This window comes from Blastomyces gilchristii (assembly GCF_000003855.2).
Source record: "Blastomyces gilchristii SLH14081 genomic scaffold supercont1.19, whole genome shotgun sequence".
NCBI classification, from domain to species: Eukaryota; Fungi; Ascomycota; class Eurotiomycetes; order Onygenales; family Ajellomycetaceae; genus Blastomyces; species Blastomyces gilchristii.
In genome coordinates this window covers 957142-974626 of record NW_003101664.1, presented here as the reverse complement: position 1 = coordinate 974626, position 17485 = coordinate 957142, and the positions used below count along the sequence as shown (strand labels likewise).

Below are 17485 nucleotides of genomic sequence, written 5' to 3'. Positions count from 1 at the left end.
CTCTAACTCAGCCTCACCCAATCACCTCGGCGTTCCTGGCGCTGGCGCTGCGTTCTTCCTGTTTCTTCATGCAAACTTGCTGAGATCCTGCACGCAAGGCGCCAAACACTGCCGGTGAAATCAGCTACATATCAAGCCCGCTGCAGACTTCTGGGGGGTAACCGGAAACCCTGGATTTCTTGTTTGATTGGATATGATTGTGTTAATGGGTTGTCGCGTATGTGTTCTATGTGACATAAATCCCTTCCCCATGTCCTTTATCCCAAACCAAGTCCCGCAGCCGCCCGGTGTTTGCAGAGAATGTGCAGTGAAACAATCATGCATTCTTGTATGCGCTGATCGACAGTTTGCGAGGACCAATCGTTGATCTGAGATAGAAGGAGTTCTTGTGATATGCTGGGTGGAGGGACAGGGTTAATATGTCCCTCCCATGTCTTTTCTACTTGTCCCACATAGAGCACACTTGCTTTCTTCTCCCCTCTGCCAGTAGATAGGGTTGGGAGTGTAGCAGCAGATTGAGGAATAAAAACATATTGTCTCCCGCTTCCCATCTTTCCACTTTCAAATATTCCTCTACTCCTTCCAACTTCCCGTTTCCTGCTTTAGTTTTTGTTGCTTGTTTTGTTTTTACCTTCATTCATCCTGTTGGCAGCTGTGCTTGTCTAGGCTGTGCCTTATCTGTTTCTTTGATCTCTCCTTTCATTAATCTATCTAACCATAGATTTATTTCCCCCCACTATTCTTTCATAAAACTTTCATATATAACTAGATCAACTACTGCAAAGCCATCTACGCTTTCTTCGAGCGGTTTGATGGTTGACAGCTGAATCGAGAACTTATCTCAACTCAGTGCATCCCACCCTTCATTCCATACATCTCTATCCTATCGAGGCAAGGTGTGAATCATTTCCTACCTCCATTCCACTCATTTCATCGCCGTCAATAAAAAAAATGACCCCTCCACTATCGCTTGTGGATTCCCACAACGGCTCTCACGCTACAACCCTAGCCGCCTCCGACGAAGATGAATCCGCCTATCTGCGCCGCGCCAAAATCTTCCATTGGGCCCGTATCTCCATCTCCGGCCTCATCTTCGCCATAGCCGTAACTGTCATCGGCTGCGAAGTCCGCTCTCTCCGCTTCTACCAGCAAACCAACCCGTTCAAGAACTGGGGGCTCGTCCTGTGGCCTGAGAAGCTTGATCTGCGTCCCACCACGGCCCTGATTGCCTGTGGAAGCATCATCGCCTTGCTCACCCTGGCCTATCTCATTTTTTCGTTCCTCCCATCTGTACGTAAAAACTCCTCGTTTCCCTCACCTATTCATATATAACAGACACCAACTAACCCCACCTAGCCCCACGCCCGCATAGTCCTCCTAAACTCCCTTATAACCATAGTCGCCCTCGGCGGCCTCATCGCCGCCATCGCCGCCATCGCCTTCACCACCACCATCACCGACCCTCGAGTGAACAACGGCGACAGCGTCGGCGAAACCATCCGCACCTGGACGTGCAAATGGGGGTACGCGGAAGGGCTTGACGAGGATGGTAAACCCGTCGACGCCACGGATGAATTTGGCAGACTGTGCAGGGAGACGCATGCGTCGTTTGCGCTTATGTGTGTTCTGATTGTGCTTGAAGCTGTGTTGGGAGTAGCGGCGTTGTTAGGGTGGTGGATGGAGTTTGGAATGGAGCGGAAGAGAGGGGTTGTAGTTGGGGTGGAGGCAGGGATGATGGGGCGGGGCAACCGGAGTAGGGATGATGATGGGAAGGATTCTTTATTTTAAGGGGGTTTAGTGATGGGATGGCTTTTGATAAAGTGTGTTTGTATTGGGCATTGGAGAGGTGCTTATCCTGGCCTGGGCCTGCTCAACGTGGTAATATTTCCGTTGTTTTCTTTTTCTTTTGGTTGGGTGGAGTTTTTTTTGGCTTATGATCATGCTTTATGTAGGCTAGCTTTATGGCTTTCTTTTTTTTCCCCTTCGCTTTACTAGTTCTGTGCTTGCCTTATAATTCATCATTTTCTGCGTAGGAACGTGGACATCTACTGTAACTCTCCGTTTTATATCCATCATTTTTCAACTATAAAGGTAAAATGGGCAACAACGGGCTTGGCGCTTGGCGAAGTGGAATGGAACAATATTCATCCGCGAAACAGTCACGTGTAACTTTCGCGCGCGGAGTTTAGAGCGAGTCGCCATTTGCGGCTTCGGCTTCAAGCAGGCTTCAGCCAGCTGTTGAAAGTTACATACTGTTCCAAGCTCTCTTTTCTTAAATTTTAACGCTTTGGGTGCATTCGCCTTCTGCCTGGGATTCCAACGACTTCTTCTTTCCCAGTTCGATCCGGCTTGGGTTACACCCAATAAATTCGGTCCAATCGCCCAGTCCATGTGACAGGGACTTCGTTGCAACTGTAACCACAACATATAAAGCTTCCTACTTTACGAAAACCTCAGAGTACAGAATATGGCCCTACAAGCCTCACCAGCCGATTCCCACGACGGCGTGTCGCAGGTGACACACCCAGCTGAGCCGGAACACATCCCCCGCACGCCAATAGGAGATAACGGCAAGGACGAAGAAGACTATAACTCCGAAGAGGATTCTGATTTTGATGTTAACGCGCCCGCTGAAGAGGATGTGGAAGAGGGGGAGGGCGAGGAGGATGTCGATGGTAGAACTGCGGATGGCGGTCGACCCAGTAAAAGGAGGAAGTTATCGCCTGATCCTGACGATGGAGATGTTATCATGGATGCTGAGTTCGATTCTGGTGATGAGGTTACGATAAGAATTGGGAAGGAAAAGATGGAGAAGGCGAGGAGGAAGAAAGAGGGCGGAAAAAAAGGGAAGGTCAAAAAAGGCGAGAAGAAGCCTAGTGATGATGAGGAGGGTGATGATTTTGAGATTGATGATGATGATGATGTTGGTGGCGAGGGTGGGTTCGTGAGGACGAGAGGGATGAGGATGCGGATGTATGTGTTTCCGCCATTTCTCTTGGAATCGGTTATGTTGCGAAGACAATGTTTGCATGCGGGCTTACTAATTATATTTTTATACAGACAAGAGGAACAACGGCCTTTAGCAAAAGCTGATGGTGCTACGGTAGATGTAGATGCGCTGTGGGAAAAAATGAAAGCGGTTGAGCCGAGCCCAATCCCCCCGAAGCCTAGTGTTCTGACCTCAGAGGAAGGCATGCCAAAGGATGGAACAACAGTAAATGATTTCTCTCGCCAGACAGCCCCGGTACTTCCAGGCGAGGAAACCATAACCATAAAACGAGTCTACAAGTTCGCGGGCGAGGTTATAACCGAAGAGAAAACCGTCCCTAAGGACTCCGCCGAGGCAAAACTATATCTCTCCTCTGAAGCAGAGAAGAAGAAAAAGAAGACTTCGAGCAATACGAAAGGGGGTGACGAGCCCAACCACACATCCGATGCTGTTCGGATTCCGCTGGGAAGGCCGCTACGCAGATATTCCCGCTTCGATCCAAACCCACCTGACATGATAAAAAAGAGCTGGGAAAAGAATACCGCTTTCCCCGGTGGTGCAGGAGCAGCTGAACAGCCCAAGGGGCCTAAACTAAATACGGTCATGAAGTCTAAACTTGACTGGGCTGAATATGTCGATCGGGCAGGCATCAAGGATGATCTTGACGTGCACAGTAAAGCCAAAGAGGGCTACTTGGGCCGGATGGACTTCTTAAATCGCGTGGATGCGAAGAGAGAGGAGGAACGACGCAATGCGAGACTGAAGAACTTATAGCTTTGCGAAATCAAATACCCTATGTTTACGTGTTACAAATGCATTCGACAGAAATAATGGTCCTTTTCATGCCATATAATCAATGAAGGTTTATTGAGGTTCTTCCGCCACGACCACCATTACCTCTATTTTCATTATGCGTCCCGTTCGGGAGATTGCTTCTGCCCGGCGACACTGGCTTCCCAATTCATTTCAAAGTACGCCCCGGCAGTAATAGGCTCATAGAACCTTTTAGCCGGGGGCGCAGCACCTTGTTGGCCCTGGACCCATTCTTTCCATTCCGGTCCTAGAGGCAAGACATCCACGGCATACACTGGATTCCCATTGTTGAAAAATGCGATGCTATATCTATCCACTCCCGGTGGTGGCGCAACCACCATATCCTTGGCGGATGTGTACACACCATTGGTGAAGCGGAAAAGGAGATCGCCGCAGTTGATAACGAAGGCGCCTGGCGTCGGCGGGACAGGGATGTACGTCTGTGTTTTTTTTAAATCGAGTACTTGAAGTCCGCCAACGTTGTCTTGTAGGAGGACAGTGAGGAGGCCCCAGTCGCTGTGGAGGCTGGCACCGATATCATCATGCTTATCCTTTCCGTTTTCCTCATCTCCACCGTCCCGTTCCGGTGTTTTATAATGGATCAAACGGCAGAGGGACTCCTGTTGGCGAAAATACCCGTCGAAATAAGAGGGCTCCAATCCTAACCCTTCAGCAATTAGCTCGCTTAATTTCCTCCCTTGCTCTCCCACAGCCCGGAAACACTCCGTCAGTGTCTCGCGGAAGCCGATGAGGCCGTTTCCCACCGTTTCTTCCGGCTGATCCTCCGTAGTAATCTCCACCGCTGTCAGCCACTGACGAGATTGGGGGTAAGAGGCACTCGGTTTGCGAGAAGGAAAAAATAAATGAAAGATATAAATCTTAGGAGTGGGGAACGACTCTGCGATACGTCTTTGCCTCTGAATACCTCCTGTTTATATATACCCATGGAGGGCAATAATACCATTCAACGAAAATATATTAATTAAGTTCCGCGATGGGAACATAGGATGTTAAGGCCGGGAGGTAAAAATAAGAGTGCGAAACTAGCATAACGCACATAGATTGCAAGGAGCTCTTACGGAACAAAATAGAGTATTGTATATAAACACACACAATCAATGGGAGAAAGGGAAACCCTCGCAACTATAAATGAACATGAGATCAGAGCGATGAACAAAGTAAGAAAAAAAAAAAAAAGGCAAGCCCAGAAAAAACAGGCAGAGGAATTGGGTTAGTATTAGATTTGAACCAGTTTCAAGGAAAGAAAGAAGTTGGGACCCATGCAAAAGAAAAGAAGGAGGGAACAAAAGGAATGCAGAATAGTATATAGTTCAATGAATCCATTCAGACAAAATCAAAATCAATTCGCTTCGCCCTACCCGCCTGCCGTAGCCTGTCCTACCTACCAGTAAAATAAATTGGAAATCCCCGATGAACCCAGCCTTGTTTCAAAACAAAAAGAAAGAAGAACAAAAAACTCCACCAGGCCATTTGTAACTTGAAAAGAGGGAGTAAGTAAAAGAAAAGAAGAAGAAAACGACAACGCCTGATAAAGATAGATGAATCTTTTGCTTCACTTGATAGGTGAACTAGGTAGTGCAAGGTTGCAAGGTGAGCCACCCACAGTTGTTCGTAATAGGTCATCTGATGGTTGACAAAAGTACAATATGCAAATAACGAAGAAGGGAGTGAAGGATGTGGAATATGGTATAGAATGTTAATAGCACAAGTTGGGAAGTTGGTGAAGGGTTATGTTAGAAAGATGGGGGTCATAAAAAAGGTGGATAGAGGGTTGAATGTTTAGAAGAGGGGAGCAGATGGGTAAGAATAGATTAGGCTAGTTACCACGTAGTTACCACGAAGAAAATGCGCTGTCAGAATGCGCTCAGCACAAAGTAACGTAGCAGGCAAGCAAACCCAAACCGCGAAGGATAATGACAATCTATTTGCCTATACCATTACCCATCATGGCTTGTTGTTGTTGCTGCTGCTGTTGCTGTTGTTGTTGATGCTGGATAGCCTGTGCTTGTGCTTGTGCCTGGGCCTGGGCCTGAGCCTGTGCTTGTTGAGCTCGTTGTTGACCTTCTCGCTTCATAAAATCAAGCAGATACTGTTTGGAGGTTTTCTCCACTTGCTCTTGATACTGCTGGCGAATGGCATCGTGCCAGCCCGACGGATGACCGAACTGCTGCATGAATTTTGTTCGTACCTCGGTTTGAGCTTGCGGCAACATGCGCTGCGCGTAGAGTAGCCGGTAACGGGGAGGAAGCGCTCCTTGGCCTTGCGCAGCAACACCATTGGCCTGGAGCATGACCTGCTGTTGCGGGAGCTGCTGTGAGCTTCCTTGCTGTTGACCGTGAGGAGCTTGAGACTGTGACATTTGCATTTGTGCCAACTGAGATCGCATGGCATGGGCTTGATAAGCTGCCGCATTTGGGAACTGATTTTGTTGCGCCTGCTGTTGTTGGGCTTGCTGCTCCTGTTGTTGTTGTTGCTGCTGCTGCGCCTGTGCCTGTGCCTGCGCTTGCTGCTGCATGAATATATTGGGGTGTTGTTGAGCATTTTGAATATTATGTTGGGCATGCATATTGGCCTGAAGCTGAAGCTGTGCCATCTGCTGTGGTGTAAACTGTTGACCACCGGCCTGGGCCTGCAAATTCCGCTGCATCATAAGATGTTGCCGCTGTTGTAGTATAGCCTGCTGTTGTTGTTGGGGGGTCATCATTACACCATTCATCTGAGGATTGGCCATTATTGCATGGTTCATGACGGGCGTCTGAACCATGGTAGATGCGTTGGGGCTTGCATGGGTCATTCTCTGCGTGGGAGTTGCATTGCGCATTATCGGTGTGGCATGAGACATAGCCGGTGTCCCGTGTGCCATCTGGGGAGTACCATGCCTACTTGGACCCTGTTGGCTTCGCGTAGTAACCATTGGATGTCCCATAATAGCTGGATGGCTATGCTGAACGCCTGATGTAACTTGAAGTGGACTTCCTGCCCCTTGTGCCGAGCTGGTCATAGCCATTGGTATTCCTTGATTCATCTGGGGTCCCATTAAATTTCCTGTCATAGGTGACGAGCTATGAGGGGTTATATTCCGCACAAGTGGAGACGACTGTTGACCCTGAGAAGCTGGAACCATTTGTTGAGGCTGCGGCTGATGAGGAATTCCCATAGGCGGGTTCCCCCGGGATTGGGGCCGTCGATTCTGTGCTGCCACGAGTTGCGCCTGTGCTTGTACCTGAACATGCTGTGCTGCCGCTGCTTGTCTTCTACTGTCTTCTCTGCTTTGTTCTTCTGCCAATCGCTGTTCAGTTGCGCGTCGCTTTTCTCTCTCAGCTTCCTGCTGTAATCTTTTAGCGTGGTCCTGTTGAAGCTTCTTTTCGTGTTCAATTTTAGCTTTCTCTTCGTGTTCAAGGCGAATTTTCTCGAGCGTTTTAAATCTCGAAAACCTAGGTTCGAATGGAGCAGCACCACTTTCATCATCAACATTAGGAGCTTTTGCGGCCCCGCCGTTGCCAGACGTAGAAGGTCCTAGCCTCTCATCCATGATAAGCATGAATCGTTCCTCCTCAGCGGCCAATGCTTCATCCGCAGCTAACTCTGCGACAGTCCGTCTTCTAGTCTTTGGCGAAGGCGGTTTGTTGCAATGTCGAGGATCTTCCAAGAACTTAAGAAGATTCGCACTAGCTGCTAATCCATCAACCGGCTCCAGGTAGAGCGGTGGAGCTGTGGCATGTATAAGTTTTGCCTCGGCTTCTAGAAGTTCTGATGGTTCTACCATCATCTTTTGTCGCTTTGCTGGAGGCGCACGGTCAGTTACCGGAGAAGATGGCAACGCAGACAAGGGAGTAGGAGGTTGGGCGGCAGATCCAGTTCGCGACGCGGAATATGCTTGAGGCTGACGGCGATTTACAGCTCGTGGATCCGGAGTCATGGACAATAGCGTCAACTCTGCCAGCAGTGACTGAGGAGTGGGATGAAGTACAGTGGTGAAAACTTTAGGTTTCAGAGCTGATTGCTTTGAACTGCTAGATCCTGCCGTAATCCCGTTGGGTGCTCCGTTCTCCTTATTTGTTTCCGAAGCTGGCTGTTCATCTGCTTTCTGGCTGCTATCTGTAGAAGATCCATTAATGGTAGGTTTTATCTTCGACTGGTTCTGTCGCGGATATGGAACGAATGGTGAAGGGGTGATGTGCTGATTGTAATTGTGCAAAGAAAAAGGTGAGCTCTTTTCCCCGGAAGCGGCATTGGATGAGGGGCTAGGTTGGGTGGTGATAGATTTATGATCCACGACACGGACGATAAGGCAGTCTATTCAAAAATTAGCTCCAGGACTTCGCGGATGTAAACAAGTATGACAGAAACCTACTCTCGTAGAACCGAACACCGCCCCTCACCAACTCCTCAATCATGTCGTGGGGAACGGTGCCAGCCTTGATGTGTTCGATTATGACCTTCATTTCGGAGTTATAGGGAAAGCTGCCATCCTGTTGGTCGAAACGGAAGTGTGTGGGATGTAGATGTATAGTTAAAGACGGCGGAACTTTTGAGTACTTTTTAAGGATGTAGGAGGTAGTTTTAACTATAACGCCAAAGCATTTAGCGCATACCTTGTAGTGAAAAGTCAATTGAAGATAGGGAACACTGACCATATGGCTCCGGAAACTTCTTCAGTTGTCTCCGGTCTATAGCAGCTCCATCTGCGCTGGGGGGCTTTATCGAAAGGCGCTGTAAACGAGACGCAGAGTCGCTGGGTTTCAGTACCTCTTTCCTCGGGCGCGTTGGCTGACGATTATTTGCGCCATTTACGGCGGTAGCACTTGTTGGAGTTGCCGTGCCTGGCTGTTTGGCGCCTGCAACGCGACTTGAAGCCAAGCCCAGTGGAGACGGAGATGGTTGTGACGGCTTCGCGCCATTGATGCCGGTCTGGATGTATGACGGAGCAGCACGTTTGATTTTGGGCGCGGGGGGTTTCGTGGACACAGCAGTCGCCATGCTGAAGGACGATTCCATGCAGTCAGGGACGCCCCTGCTGCTAGCGTCCGAATGCGACGGTTAAGACGTTATCAAACAGGACGGATAAGAATAATATAGCCCCCAGATAGTGATAGACGAGCCGATGCGGGAGACATGTGGGGAGAAAGCGCGGATAACTGTGCGGCGACCGGCACGCCCACAACTGGTTCCGGTGGACAAAAAATTGGATGAGAAGATGACGCAATAGCGCAAGATGTCGGATGAAGCGGCGGAATGCTAAAGGATTTGGTATAGACGGGGAGTCTGATGGCTATCGTTGTCGTTTGAACAGTCGTTAAATGTCGTCGTTCGGTGCCAAGGATGAGGCTGTCATGTCGCCCTGCTCCGGAGCCACGTGACTATGCTCGAATGGGATCTAGTGTGTGATGACTAAGGCAACTTTGTTTCAACCTCGGCAGCTTCATCAGAGTTCGTTGAAGTATGAGATGTGCTGAAGGAGATAAGGTTGGTAGAGTGCGAGTTTGAAACTTTTTGTTGAGACTCAAATTGGCTGGTGTTACCGCTAAGCTGAGTCGCGAGAAAAAACGTTTCCGAACCAGGTAGTAGTTGAATTGTGACTAGATTGGCCAAAATGCTACTCTCTTCAACCAAAGTTGTAGCATAAAAATAAAATACAAACTATGTTAAAGTAAAAAAGCAGACAAGCTAACTAAGTGGTGAATATTTTATAAAGAAGTAACCTAAATATAGGAAGAAGACCGTTGAAAAAAGCCAAGGGGATATAATGAATAGGCATAAGAAATGAACAAGGGAAAAGAGGAATTCAGACGGGGAGGGCATATCATGAACTGGGAGAACATCAAACCTTCTCCATAGAAAATGTCAACAAAAGGAGATCTGGCACTATCATTCAGTCATGACCAGAGACACGCCGTCTCCAGTCTTCCCCCGTTCTCAGCCCATCCACCACGTCAATTCGCTTGCCTAGGCCCGTTATTCCTTCCTTCTGCCACCATTTCTCTCCCTTGTCTGTACCCATCGCGGACTCGTCATCGCTATCCACCAATCCACCGCGCCCGCCCTCTGCGCCAACTACAACCACGACCTGCCGAACCCATCCTGTAATCTGGTTGACTGGCTCACCGTCATTGCCGGTCATGCTTTCTTGGATATAGACAATGTCTGGGGAGAGGTGCCGAAGCATGTGGACGTGTCCATTTGATGTGCTGAAGGGTAGAATCATTGTCTCCTTGTCGACCAGTGCCTGTGCTTGGTTGTAGAGAGACTTGAAAAGAGGCGACGCGGACCCAAAATCGTCACCTGCCGGGCGAGGTTCAACGATATCAAGGCCGGATGAATCTTGCGGAGTTTCTATATTAGCCTCCTCAGGAGTAATGTTGGCATAGGAGGAGGAAAGAGACGGTGTTGGTCGAGATGAGGTTGGGGAATTCGCTGAACGAGGTTGCAAACCGGGAGCATATATTAGGACGAAAACACGTGTCGTATTAGGGTCGACGTATTCCGGGAGATGGGATAGGATAGACTATAACATGCTATTAGTTACTACTTATTTGATTAGCATTTATGATAAGAAAACCTACATGTTCCGGGGTTTGGCCTTCCGGGTCGTTTTGATGTTCCACGTCGCTAACCGAAGACACGACGATGGCCACGGTTCTTCTGGACTTTGTGGGAGGCGCATTCGTCGCTGGAGCTACCATAGGAGGAGGGAACGTGTCTGCCGTAGTAGGAGGCCCCGCAGTCGCGAGAACACCTCGAGAATTCGCTTCCTCGGTCCATCGAGAATGGTCTTCGAAATCGTTGGCTCCCTCTTCTCGAATCGCAGTCAACGCGCCTCCAACGACAGCCCCAGCGGCAGCCACTCCGGCAGCGACTCTTCTACTAGCACCATCAAATAGCTGCTGCGGACTTGGTGTTCGTCGTAATGCTCCTTGGACTCGCGATATCACACTCGCATCCTCGGGGTGTGCTCCATCATGAACCCCTGTGGCCCTCGCGTATTCCCCTTGTGGCTGGTCGTACTCAGCACCAGGCTCATGTCTTCCCGGCGCATTGCCATCCCGTCGTTCGTCGTGTTCGTTATCCCCATAGTAACCGTCGTCGTCCTCGCCGTCGCGGCGCTCACTCCATACCCAAGCAACAAGGCTGACGGTCGCGACGCCGACGGTGAGAGCAAGAGGGAGCCAATACCCAAGAGCAGTCCTTCTGCCAGTCGAGCTAAATCCGCTCGGGCCACCGTGTCGACGACGACCATCAAAGGGTTGGTTTGACATGGGAAACGGGGCTATAAATTGGTTATGCACACAAGGGGATTAAATAATAGTGAGGTATAGTTATGTATATCCACAAACGGGAATCAATGCACGAGACAAGAAAGCCGCATTGTTGTTCTCAAAGAGAGCTAGAAACAAGGCGGAGAGTTTAAAAGGGAATAGACAATGAAATCGGCATCATTATAAACCATGCGCTACGACACTCCAACCTCGTCAATAAGCCTCGGAATCGGAGCGCAGTTTGCAGCGTGTAGCTGCGGGGCGGAAAACATGTGGCTGGGCGAGGGTTTGTTGGCCGGGAGAAGGAGCCGCGATGGGGTGTTTGCATTGTTTGCTTGGCGGGTTGCCGAAGAAAGTCACGTGGACAAACTTCATCGGGAAAAAATTGGTAGTCATGGTACCGAACAAAGCTTCAACAGGAGAATCTCTTTGATATTGCGCCCTCCGCTGTACCCCCAGGACAATGGCTACCCGGAGTATATAGCTGAAACCATCGCTAGAGTGCAGGCATTGGATCGGCATGGATATTTCTACAGACACACTATTATCATCACCATTATCGGCTGATCACAATTCGCGCCCCCGCCAGTTCTGCTAGACCCGAAAGGAGCAAATTAAGCTCCCACCAGGAAGCGCTTTGCCTTGCCCTGAAAAAGCTGCTTGCCTATAATAGAACTGTCTTTTTTGAAGCCCAGCCTACGGAGCAAGTGGACAAAGCGTTACCCAGAATATTGGGCCAAGAGACGGGCATTATCACAGCTCGCGTTGCCCCGCGATCTCTTCTTTGTCAAACCTCCCGCATTGCCAGCTAGAATCATGCCTCATTCCTATGTTGTGCCCCATGCGGGGTTTCAGGCTCTTATACTCTGTGGTCCTGGTGTTTCTCTGAATACATTTACTTCAAACCCCGAGGAATTCCCTAAAGCCCTCGTTCCTATTGCGAACCGCCCTATGGTCTGGTACCCGTTAGATTGGTGCTATCGCATGGGCATTACAAGTAAGTGCTCTCTTGAATATTGCATAGATCGTTGTTTCTTCTTTGACTTTGTGGGGAGGTCTGCTCAGTTGTACCTTCAATGGGGTTTAATTTACTGTCATACGGATGGGATCAAAAAAAAATGATTTAACATATTGGGATTGGGTTGCCTTTGCGGATCCCGTACTTTGGAACCCCAACTAGAATAAAAGAAACCAGCCCTTATACCCCAATCAACTGCAAATATCATTCAATCAACAATCTCATGTCCAATTCCTATTATATGCAATGTTCTAATAAACCCCCCAGATATAACTCTCATAACGCCGCAATCAAGCCAGTCCGCGTTAGAGGCCGCACTATCGCAAAATCCACATCTTACATCTCTACCTTCTCCCTCCCCCTCAGTGCTTGCGCCTCGAGACCTAACATTTACTACCGGCACCTCGGAGCTCCTGCGACTACCTGAAGTGCAATCATGCATCAAGTCCGATTTTATGCTTCTTCCTTGCGACCTAATATGCGACCTACTTGGCGAATCACTCCTCGAAGCGTGGATGTCGAGCCAAGGGGCTCTGGATGGCTCGTCAGTCGGTGAGGCATTCTCAAGCCGCATTTCCAGCATGGTGGGCGTTGGCGGCGAGCATGGTGGAAGAAGAGGTGGCCTCGGGGTATGGTACCCCATGCCAACGTCTAAAGAAGAGAAGATTAAAGGGGACGTGGCCGATTTCCTGGCCGTGGCACCCCTGGATGCAGATGATGCTCTCGTTTTGAACGGTGGACCAGGAGGAAACGGATCGGTGCGCGCCTCATTATCAAAACTTGTCTATGCGGCGCCAATGGATACACTGAAAAATACAATGGCCAAGAAGAAGGCTTTCTTGATCCGTCACTCACTCCTGAGAAGTCATGGGAGAGTGAAGCTCCTAACCACCTACCGGGATGCTCATATCTACTTATTCTCATACTGGGTGAAAGATATGGCCCAAAGAAACGAGAAGTTTGAAAGCGTCAGCGAAGATTTGATCGGATGGTGGGCCAAGGCCGAATGGCAAACGGGCCTAGGCGAGAAATTAGGCCTACGAGAAGTCTTCGCCAACCAGGATACCAACAGCCATTCGTTCGAAGCCGAAGAACGTGTCGAGGAAGAAATCGACCTCTCAGCCATGTCTACCACAAAATCAATATCCCACTCCACCGTCAACCCGGACGGCAGCAGTGCAACACAGAAGCAGACTCGACCCTCTTTGCCCCAGCGTGCCTTCACCTTCCAACAAGATACAACCAAACCCAACCCAACGTCCCCAGGGAAACTCACCGTGCCCCCAATCCTCGCCTACGTCCACCCCTCACAACCCTCTGCTCCTCTAATCCGGCGCGTCGATAGCTCCGCCCTTCTCCTCTCCATCTCCCTCCGCCTCGCGAAACTCGACCCAATCGCCGAAGTTGGGCGCGAAGCAGCCTCCCCCTTTGCGCACATGAACAAAATCGCCCATCCAGCCGGCATCGCCCAGCGGTGCACAGTCACCAAGGCCGACTGCCTAATCGCCGAGAACGTGACCGTGGAGGAAAAATGCGTGATAAAGGAGTGCGTGATTGGCGCCAACTGCCGGATTGCGACGGGTGCGCGACTCACGCGCTGCCTGCTGATGGATGGCGTGGTGGTGGATGAGCGCTGTCAGCTTACGGGCTGTATTATTGGGCGGCGCAGCAAGATTGGGCGCGAGTCTGTGCTGAAGGAGTGTGAGGTCCAGGATGGGAACGTGGTGCCTGAGGAGACGGAGGCGACTGGGGAGAAATTTATGGTTTTTGAGGGGTTGGATGAGGATATGGATGATATGGATATGGATGGGAACGACGATGGTGAGGAATCTATTGGTGGGGATGGGCATTGGGCGGGTTGAGCTCCAGTGATGAGTAAAGGATATTTATGCGACGAATGGACCAATGGATAGAAGCGAATGGCGGGCATTTTTTGCGGAACTACCTGGTTAATGAACATGGGTTACCTGGCTATGAGCTTATTACCTTTTCTTCTTCTTCTTTTTTTATCTCGGAGTATTAAGTGCAAAGGAAAATTAGCAATAGACAACAGAAAGCAATGGAAATGCACCCTCACTCGGAAGAGAATTATCCCTCTGGAGTCACTCACTACACAAGCGAACTCACCTCAAGTCTGCGATCGCGTCCATGTTGTAATATTACAAAATTTGCACAACGTAACTTGTATCGGAATATCGTTTGAGAAACTGTGGAAAGGAAGTTATAGAAAGAAAGAGAGCTCAAAGAACACAGCAAGCAAAAATCCTCTCAGCCGGCACTTTGGCAGACATGCAAAACCCACAAATACAACAACACCCAAATGGCAAAAAAAATACATCTCGCAAAAAATATTAAAAATGAATGACCAAAATAAATTGATATCCAAACCAAAACAAAATTCCGGGCACGAATTGAACGGAACTGGTTGTTTCGAATTTCGAAACCCATTTGGAGTGGTCTGAATGGTAGATCAAGAAGAGGAAAAAGTCGAAATGCCCCACAGGGATCTAGATCACAACCAGCTCCGCACTTTCCTTATTGAGCTGAAGATTTAACAGATTACTGTAACTGCCTGCAGATCCAGCAGGCTCAATTAGGAATTCCTTGGCGATGTTAAACAATGACGTCACGAAAATGCTAATGCAGGAGAGAAAAAACGGAATAAAGCTTGAAAATGAAGAAGAGCACAACTAAACTCTTCAATCCTGGCGGAGCATATGCAAAGAGAGGAGAAGACAGAATCAATCTGTTTCCCTCAGTCATCTAGGCATATGATGCGCCTTCAGCTGGATCCTGCTAGATAGACGCGCAGATCGCGTCTTTCGATTATCACGCTCATCCGAGGCAGGTTTCTTACCTAGCTTGATAGATGTCTGCGTATATTTTTAGACCCTTTGTCCTGGATTGCAGGATCTTTCAACATTCTAGAGGGTAGTTTTCGTAAGTTATATTCGCGCACCAACACGGGTTTTTTCTTCCGTGGAGGTTTGAATGTAGGATTCGCGAGGCAGGAGTCCGAGCGCTCGCGTTTGTTCTCAAAGTTCTGCTCGGCCTGATGGGATGCTCCTGGAGTTAAGGTCAGATCTGGCAACAATTCATGGGAATCTATCAGCTTTTCGAAATCAATCTGAGATAAGTCCGGGGGAGAATCTTTATCGAAGCTTGGAAGAGGGACGCTGGATCGAATCCGTGAAGGGGAGCTGGGCATGAAACGGGATAGAGAGCCAAGGGGCCCTGTATCCAGAACACCTTGGCCCCAAGATGTCTCGCCAAGAGGATCTGGGCAAGGGCTCGCATAATTTATGATATCATGGCACCACTCGCTGAAATTTAAGGCGTCGTAAAGTTCCTGTGTATCTGAGTTCGTAGCTGGGGGATAAATTTGCGTAGGGCTGCTATTCCATGGCGTCACAGGGGAAGCATTGACATCATCTGCTGGGCTTGAGTAACTTTTTTGCTCAAAAAAGGCGGGTGTCACGGATTTCGACGAAGATTCGGTGTGGCAAGTGTCTGTCCTACACTCTGAAGATAAAACGTCTGGATGCAGTGCAAGTTCCAGAAAAGTAGAATCATCCTGTTGCATCAATTCCAAATGCTCGCCAAGCAGAGGGATTCCTGGTTGACCGAATAATGACATGTCTTCTAGCATAGGAAAGTAACAGTATTAGTGGGACCTAATGCTCACAGGGAGGAATGGCGTAGGGAAGAAGAAACTGGTGACGGGTTCTATTGAATCGATACTTCAGGACAACCGAGGTGACATCGATACCAAACTGAATATTGGACCTGATCTCAAAACAAGATACTTCATAGTCTGTGCGGAGATAAGGAGGAACGAGAGGAACAAAAACGTATGTTAGAATGAAGGAAATGAGAAAATGAATGCGGCGCGTCAAAGTGGCGTTTTTGTATTTCTTGTAGCAATCACGTTCAAGTTGCGTCATTTTGCGATCATTCACTCGCCATGTGTCATTGCGAAGAGGAAAGTTTCATCGAGAAGGAAATAAATAGTTATGTTCCAGAGAATCTCCCTGGGATATCCCGAGAGAGCGTCATTTGTTGATGTCGGGGTCATGGGGGGTGGTAACCCCAGATAACAGACTCCATTCGGTGTTTCCGCAAGGTCCTATGGAAAATACCATTATCCCTCTGGCATTAGCAAGACAGTAGCTTAGACGGGGAATGGAATAAATCATGGACAGGCACATTCCAGAGTGTTCATGGTGGAGTGTTTGTCGTTGTAGATGCCGCCGAGTGTGCTCTCAGTGTTGACATTGAAGCTTGTCATTTGCGGTTGCCGGGGAAGAGCCGCGTCCACGCGCCTGTCACGTGGCTCTAGCCGCGTTCCAAGGTTCTTGAGGTGCGGGATACGGAAAGGAACACGTGTTTTTATGCTAGGATGCTTGCGCGCGGCTAGATTATTAGTGTAATGTACAATCAATCAACCAACCTTACGTTTAGGCTAGATGAGAAGTGAAGGCCGAAAATTTCTGTAGGTTTTGTTTTTCCTTCTAAACTACGCTGTATTTTGAATAATAAGAGCTAGGCCTGAACGACCTAACTGTGTTCGAAAGTTCTGTCTTCTTCCTCTACACATTGGCTACCGGCTGTAGTTTGGGATAGTTACACCTATAATGGCCTTTTCACACTTGCAATGGTTGCGTGGAATCAAAAAGCTCTCCTGCCAAATTACCTCCATATCAACCATACATTCGGCGTGGCTGTGTAGGTTATTGAGGGTTACTAATTCTCTCTCACCTTGTCTAGTGAACCAATTGATCTCAACAATGGATGCCGCGAAACACTGCAATTAAACAATTTCTAAGTAGGGGTAAAAGTCAACCCAAATCCCAAATATAAATAGTATCATGTCATCCTATTCTGTCTCATCTTGTCCCAATTCTGTTCCATTTGCTTCATTTCCTGCTAAACTTCAGAGATGCTATCAGCTGATGACTGCTTTGAATTGATGGCTCGAAGAAGATGTTCTAGAAGCCAATTCATTTCTGAATATCAGACAGTGCATTACAGTCAGAAGTCTGAGATTAATTGAGCAGAAAAATTTACAGAATTACATTTTCAGAAGTATCAACACTTTTCAGTCTGAGTTAATCTTCTTAATTACTTAAGCCGTTTAGATCTAGGTAGTTATTTTAACAGAATCTAGATGCAGTTGATGTTAGCAATCTGATTCTGATTTCTGATTAATCTCTATTTCTAAATAATATATGAAGAGAAAATAAAAATTGCTAACAGTATGTATGTAGATACATCATACAGCTCAAAGCTATGAAGTGAATAAACAGATAATACTGTTCTATTTCTCTTAACTTGTCAACTTTCTCCATACTTATCAAGATAATTATCTGCAAACACAGAACAGCTACA

General features: G+C 48.4%; 7 protein-coding genes across 8 annotated transcripts; 3 read left to right on the top strand and 4 right to left on the bottom strand.

Moving 5' to 3' along the window:
- The first annotated feature begins 39 nt into the window (after window positions 1-39).
- Window positions 40-2128, top strand: BDBG_07573 (uncharacterized protein). Its single transcript, XM_002622125.2, has 2 exons — window positions 40-1290; window positions 1357-2128. The coding sequence occupies exons 1-2, from the start codon at window positions 952-954 to the stop codon at window positions 1786-1788; spliced, it is 771 nt and encodes a 256-aa protein (XP_002622171.1). The 5' UTR covers window positions 40-951; the 3' UTR covers window positions 1789-2128.
- A 71-nt stretch (window positions 2129-2199) lies between these two features.
- On the top strand, window positions 2200-5260 carry BDBG_07572 (Swr1p complex component). The gene is made up of 2 exons (XM_002622124.2): window positions 2200-2973; window positions 3061-5260. The coding sequence occupies exons 1-2, from the start codon at window positions 2468-2470 to the stop codon at window positions 3761-3763; spliced, it is 1209 nt and encodes a 402-aa protein (XP_002622170.1). The 5' UTR covers window positions 2200-2467; the 3' UTR covers window positions 3764-5260.
- Window positions 3539-4748, bottom strand: BDBG_07571 (2OG-Fe(II) oxygenase; the record flags this gene model as incomplete). The annotated part of the gene is made up of 2 exons (XM_002622123.2): window positions 3539-4604; window positions 4745-4748. 2 exons carry the CDS (start codon window positions 4746-4748, stop codon window positions 3898-3900), a joined length of 711 nt encoding a protein of 236 aa, XP_002622169.2. The 3' UTR covers window positions 3539-3897.
- Window positions 4978-9148, bottom strand: BDBG_07570 (uncharacterized protein). The gene is made up of 3 exons (XM_031723157.1): window positions 8458-9148; window positions 8178-8390; window positions 4978-8119 (listed from the first exon to the last, which is right to left on the bottom strand). The coding sequence occupies exons 1-3, from the start codon at window positions 8819-8821 to the stop codon at window positions 5745-5747; spliced, it is 2952 nt and encodes a 983-aa protein (XP_031580259.1). The 5' UTR covers window positions 8822-9148; the 3' UTR covers window positions 4978-5744.
- A 28-nt stretch (window positions 9149-9176) lies between these two features.
- Window positions 9177-11358, bottom strand: BDBG_07569 (uncharacterized protein). Its single transcript, XM_002622121.2, has 2 exons — window positions 10387-11358; window positions 9177-10328 (listed from the first exon to the last, which is right to left on the bottom strand). The coding sequence occupies exons 1-2, from the start codon at window positions 11077-11079 to the stop codon at window positions 9696-9698; spliced, it is 1326 nt and encodes a 441-aa protein (XP_002622167.1). The 5' UTR covers window positions 11080-11358; the 3' UTR covers window positions 9177-9695.
- A 69-nt stretch (window positions 11359-11427) lies between these two features.
- Window positions 11428-14895, top strand: BDBG_07568 (translation initiation factor eIF-2B subunit gamma). Its single transcript, XM_002622120.2, has 2 exons — window positions 11428-12076; window positions 12365-14895. Exons 1-2 carry the CDS (start codon window positions 11896-11898, stop codon window positions 13957-13959), a joined length of 1776 nt encoding a protein of 591 aa, XP_002622166.1. The 5' UTR covers window positions 11428-11895; the 3' UTR covers window positions 13960-14895.
- Window positions 12171-16678, bottom strand: BDBG_07567. 2 transcript variants are annotated; one of them, XM_031723156.1, is made up of 2 exons: window positions 15839-16651; window positions 12183-15739 (listed from the first exon to the last, which is right to left on the bottom strand). In XM_031723156.1, exon 2 carries the CDS (start codon window positions 15732-15734, stop codon window positions 14955-14957), a length of 780 nt encoding a protein of 259 aa, XP_031580258.1. In that variant the 5' UTR covers window positions 15735-15739; window positions 15839-16651; the 3' UTR covers window positions 12183-14954. The 2 variants fall into 2 exon arrangements, with proteins under 2 accessions (XP_031580257.1, XP_031580258.1); XM_031723155.1 differs by having other exon boundaries at window positions 12171-16678.
- Window positions 16679-17485: the final 807 nt, after the last annotated feature.

Excerpts from the sequence above, each read along its gene's own strand:
- BDBG_07573 (XM_002622125.2), top strand. The coding sequence starts at position 952 with ATGACCCCTCCACTATCGCTTGTGGATTCCCACAACGGCTCTCACGCT. Across the intron at positions 1,291-1,356 it reads TTTTTTCGTTCCTCCCATCT|CCCCACGCCCGCATAGTCCT; the intron begins GTACGTAAAAAC and ends AACCCCACCTAG.
- BDBG_07572 (XM_002622124.2), top strand. The coding sequence starts at position 2,468 with ATGGCCCTACAAGCCTCACCAGCCGATTCCCACGACGGCGTGTCGCAG. Across the intron at positions 2,974-3,060 it reads AGAGGGATGAGGATGCGGAT|ACAAGAGGAACAACGGCCTT; the intron begins GTATGTGTTTCC and ends ATTTTTATACAG.
- BDBG_07570 (XM_031723157.1), bottom strand. The coding sequence starts at position 8,821 with ATGGAATCGTCCTTCAGCATGGCGACTGCTGTGTCCACGAAACCCCCC. Across the intron at positions 8,391-8,457 it reads GAAGTTTCCGGAGCCATATG|TTAAAACTACCTCCTACATC; the intron begins GTCAGTGTTCCC and ends TTGGCGTTATAG. Across the intron at positions 8,120-8,177 it reads CGGTGTTCGGTTCTACGAGA|ACTGCCTTATCGTCCGTGTC; the intron begins GTAGGTTTCTGT and ends ATTTTTGAATAG.
- BDBG_07569 (XM_002622121.2), bottom strand. The coding sequence starts at position 11,079 with ATGTCAAACCAACCCTTTGATGGTCGTCGTCGACACGGTGGCCCGAGC. Across the intron at positions 10,329-10,386 it reads AAGGCCAAACCCCGGAACAT|TCTATCCTATCCCATCTCCC; the intron begins GTAGGTTTTCTT and ends AGCATGTTATAG.
- BDBG_07568 (XM_002622120.2), top strand. The coding sequence starts at position 11,896 with ATGCCTCATTCCTATGTTGTGCCCCATGCGGGGTTTCAGGCTCTTATA. Across the intron at positions 12,077-12,364 it reads CTATCGCATGGGCATTACAA|ATATAACTCTCATAACGCCG; the intron begins GTAAGTGCTCTC and ends TAAACCCCCCAG.
- BDBG_07567 (XM_031723155.1), bottom strand. The coding sequence starts at position 15,746 with ATGCTAGAAGACATGTCATTATTCGGTCAACCAGGAATCCCTCTGCTT.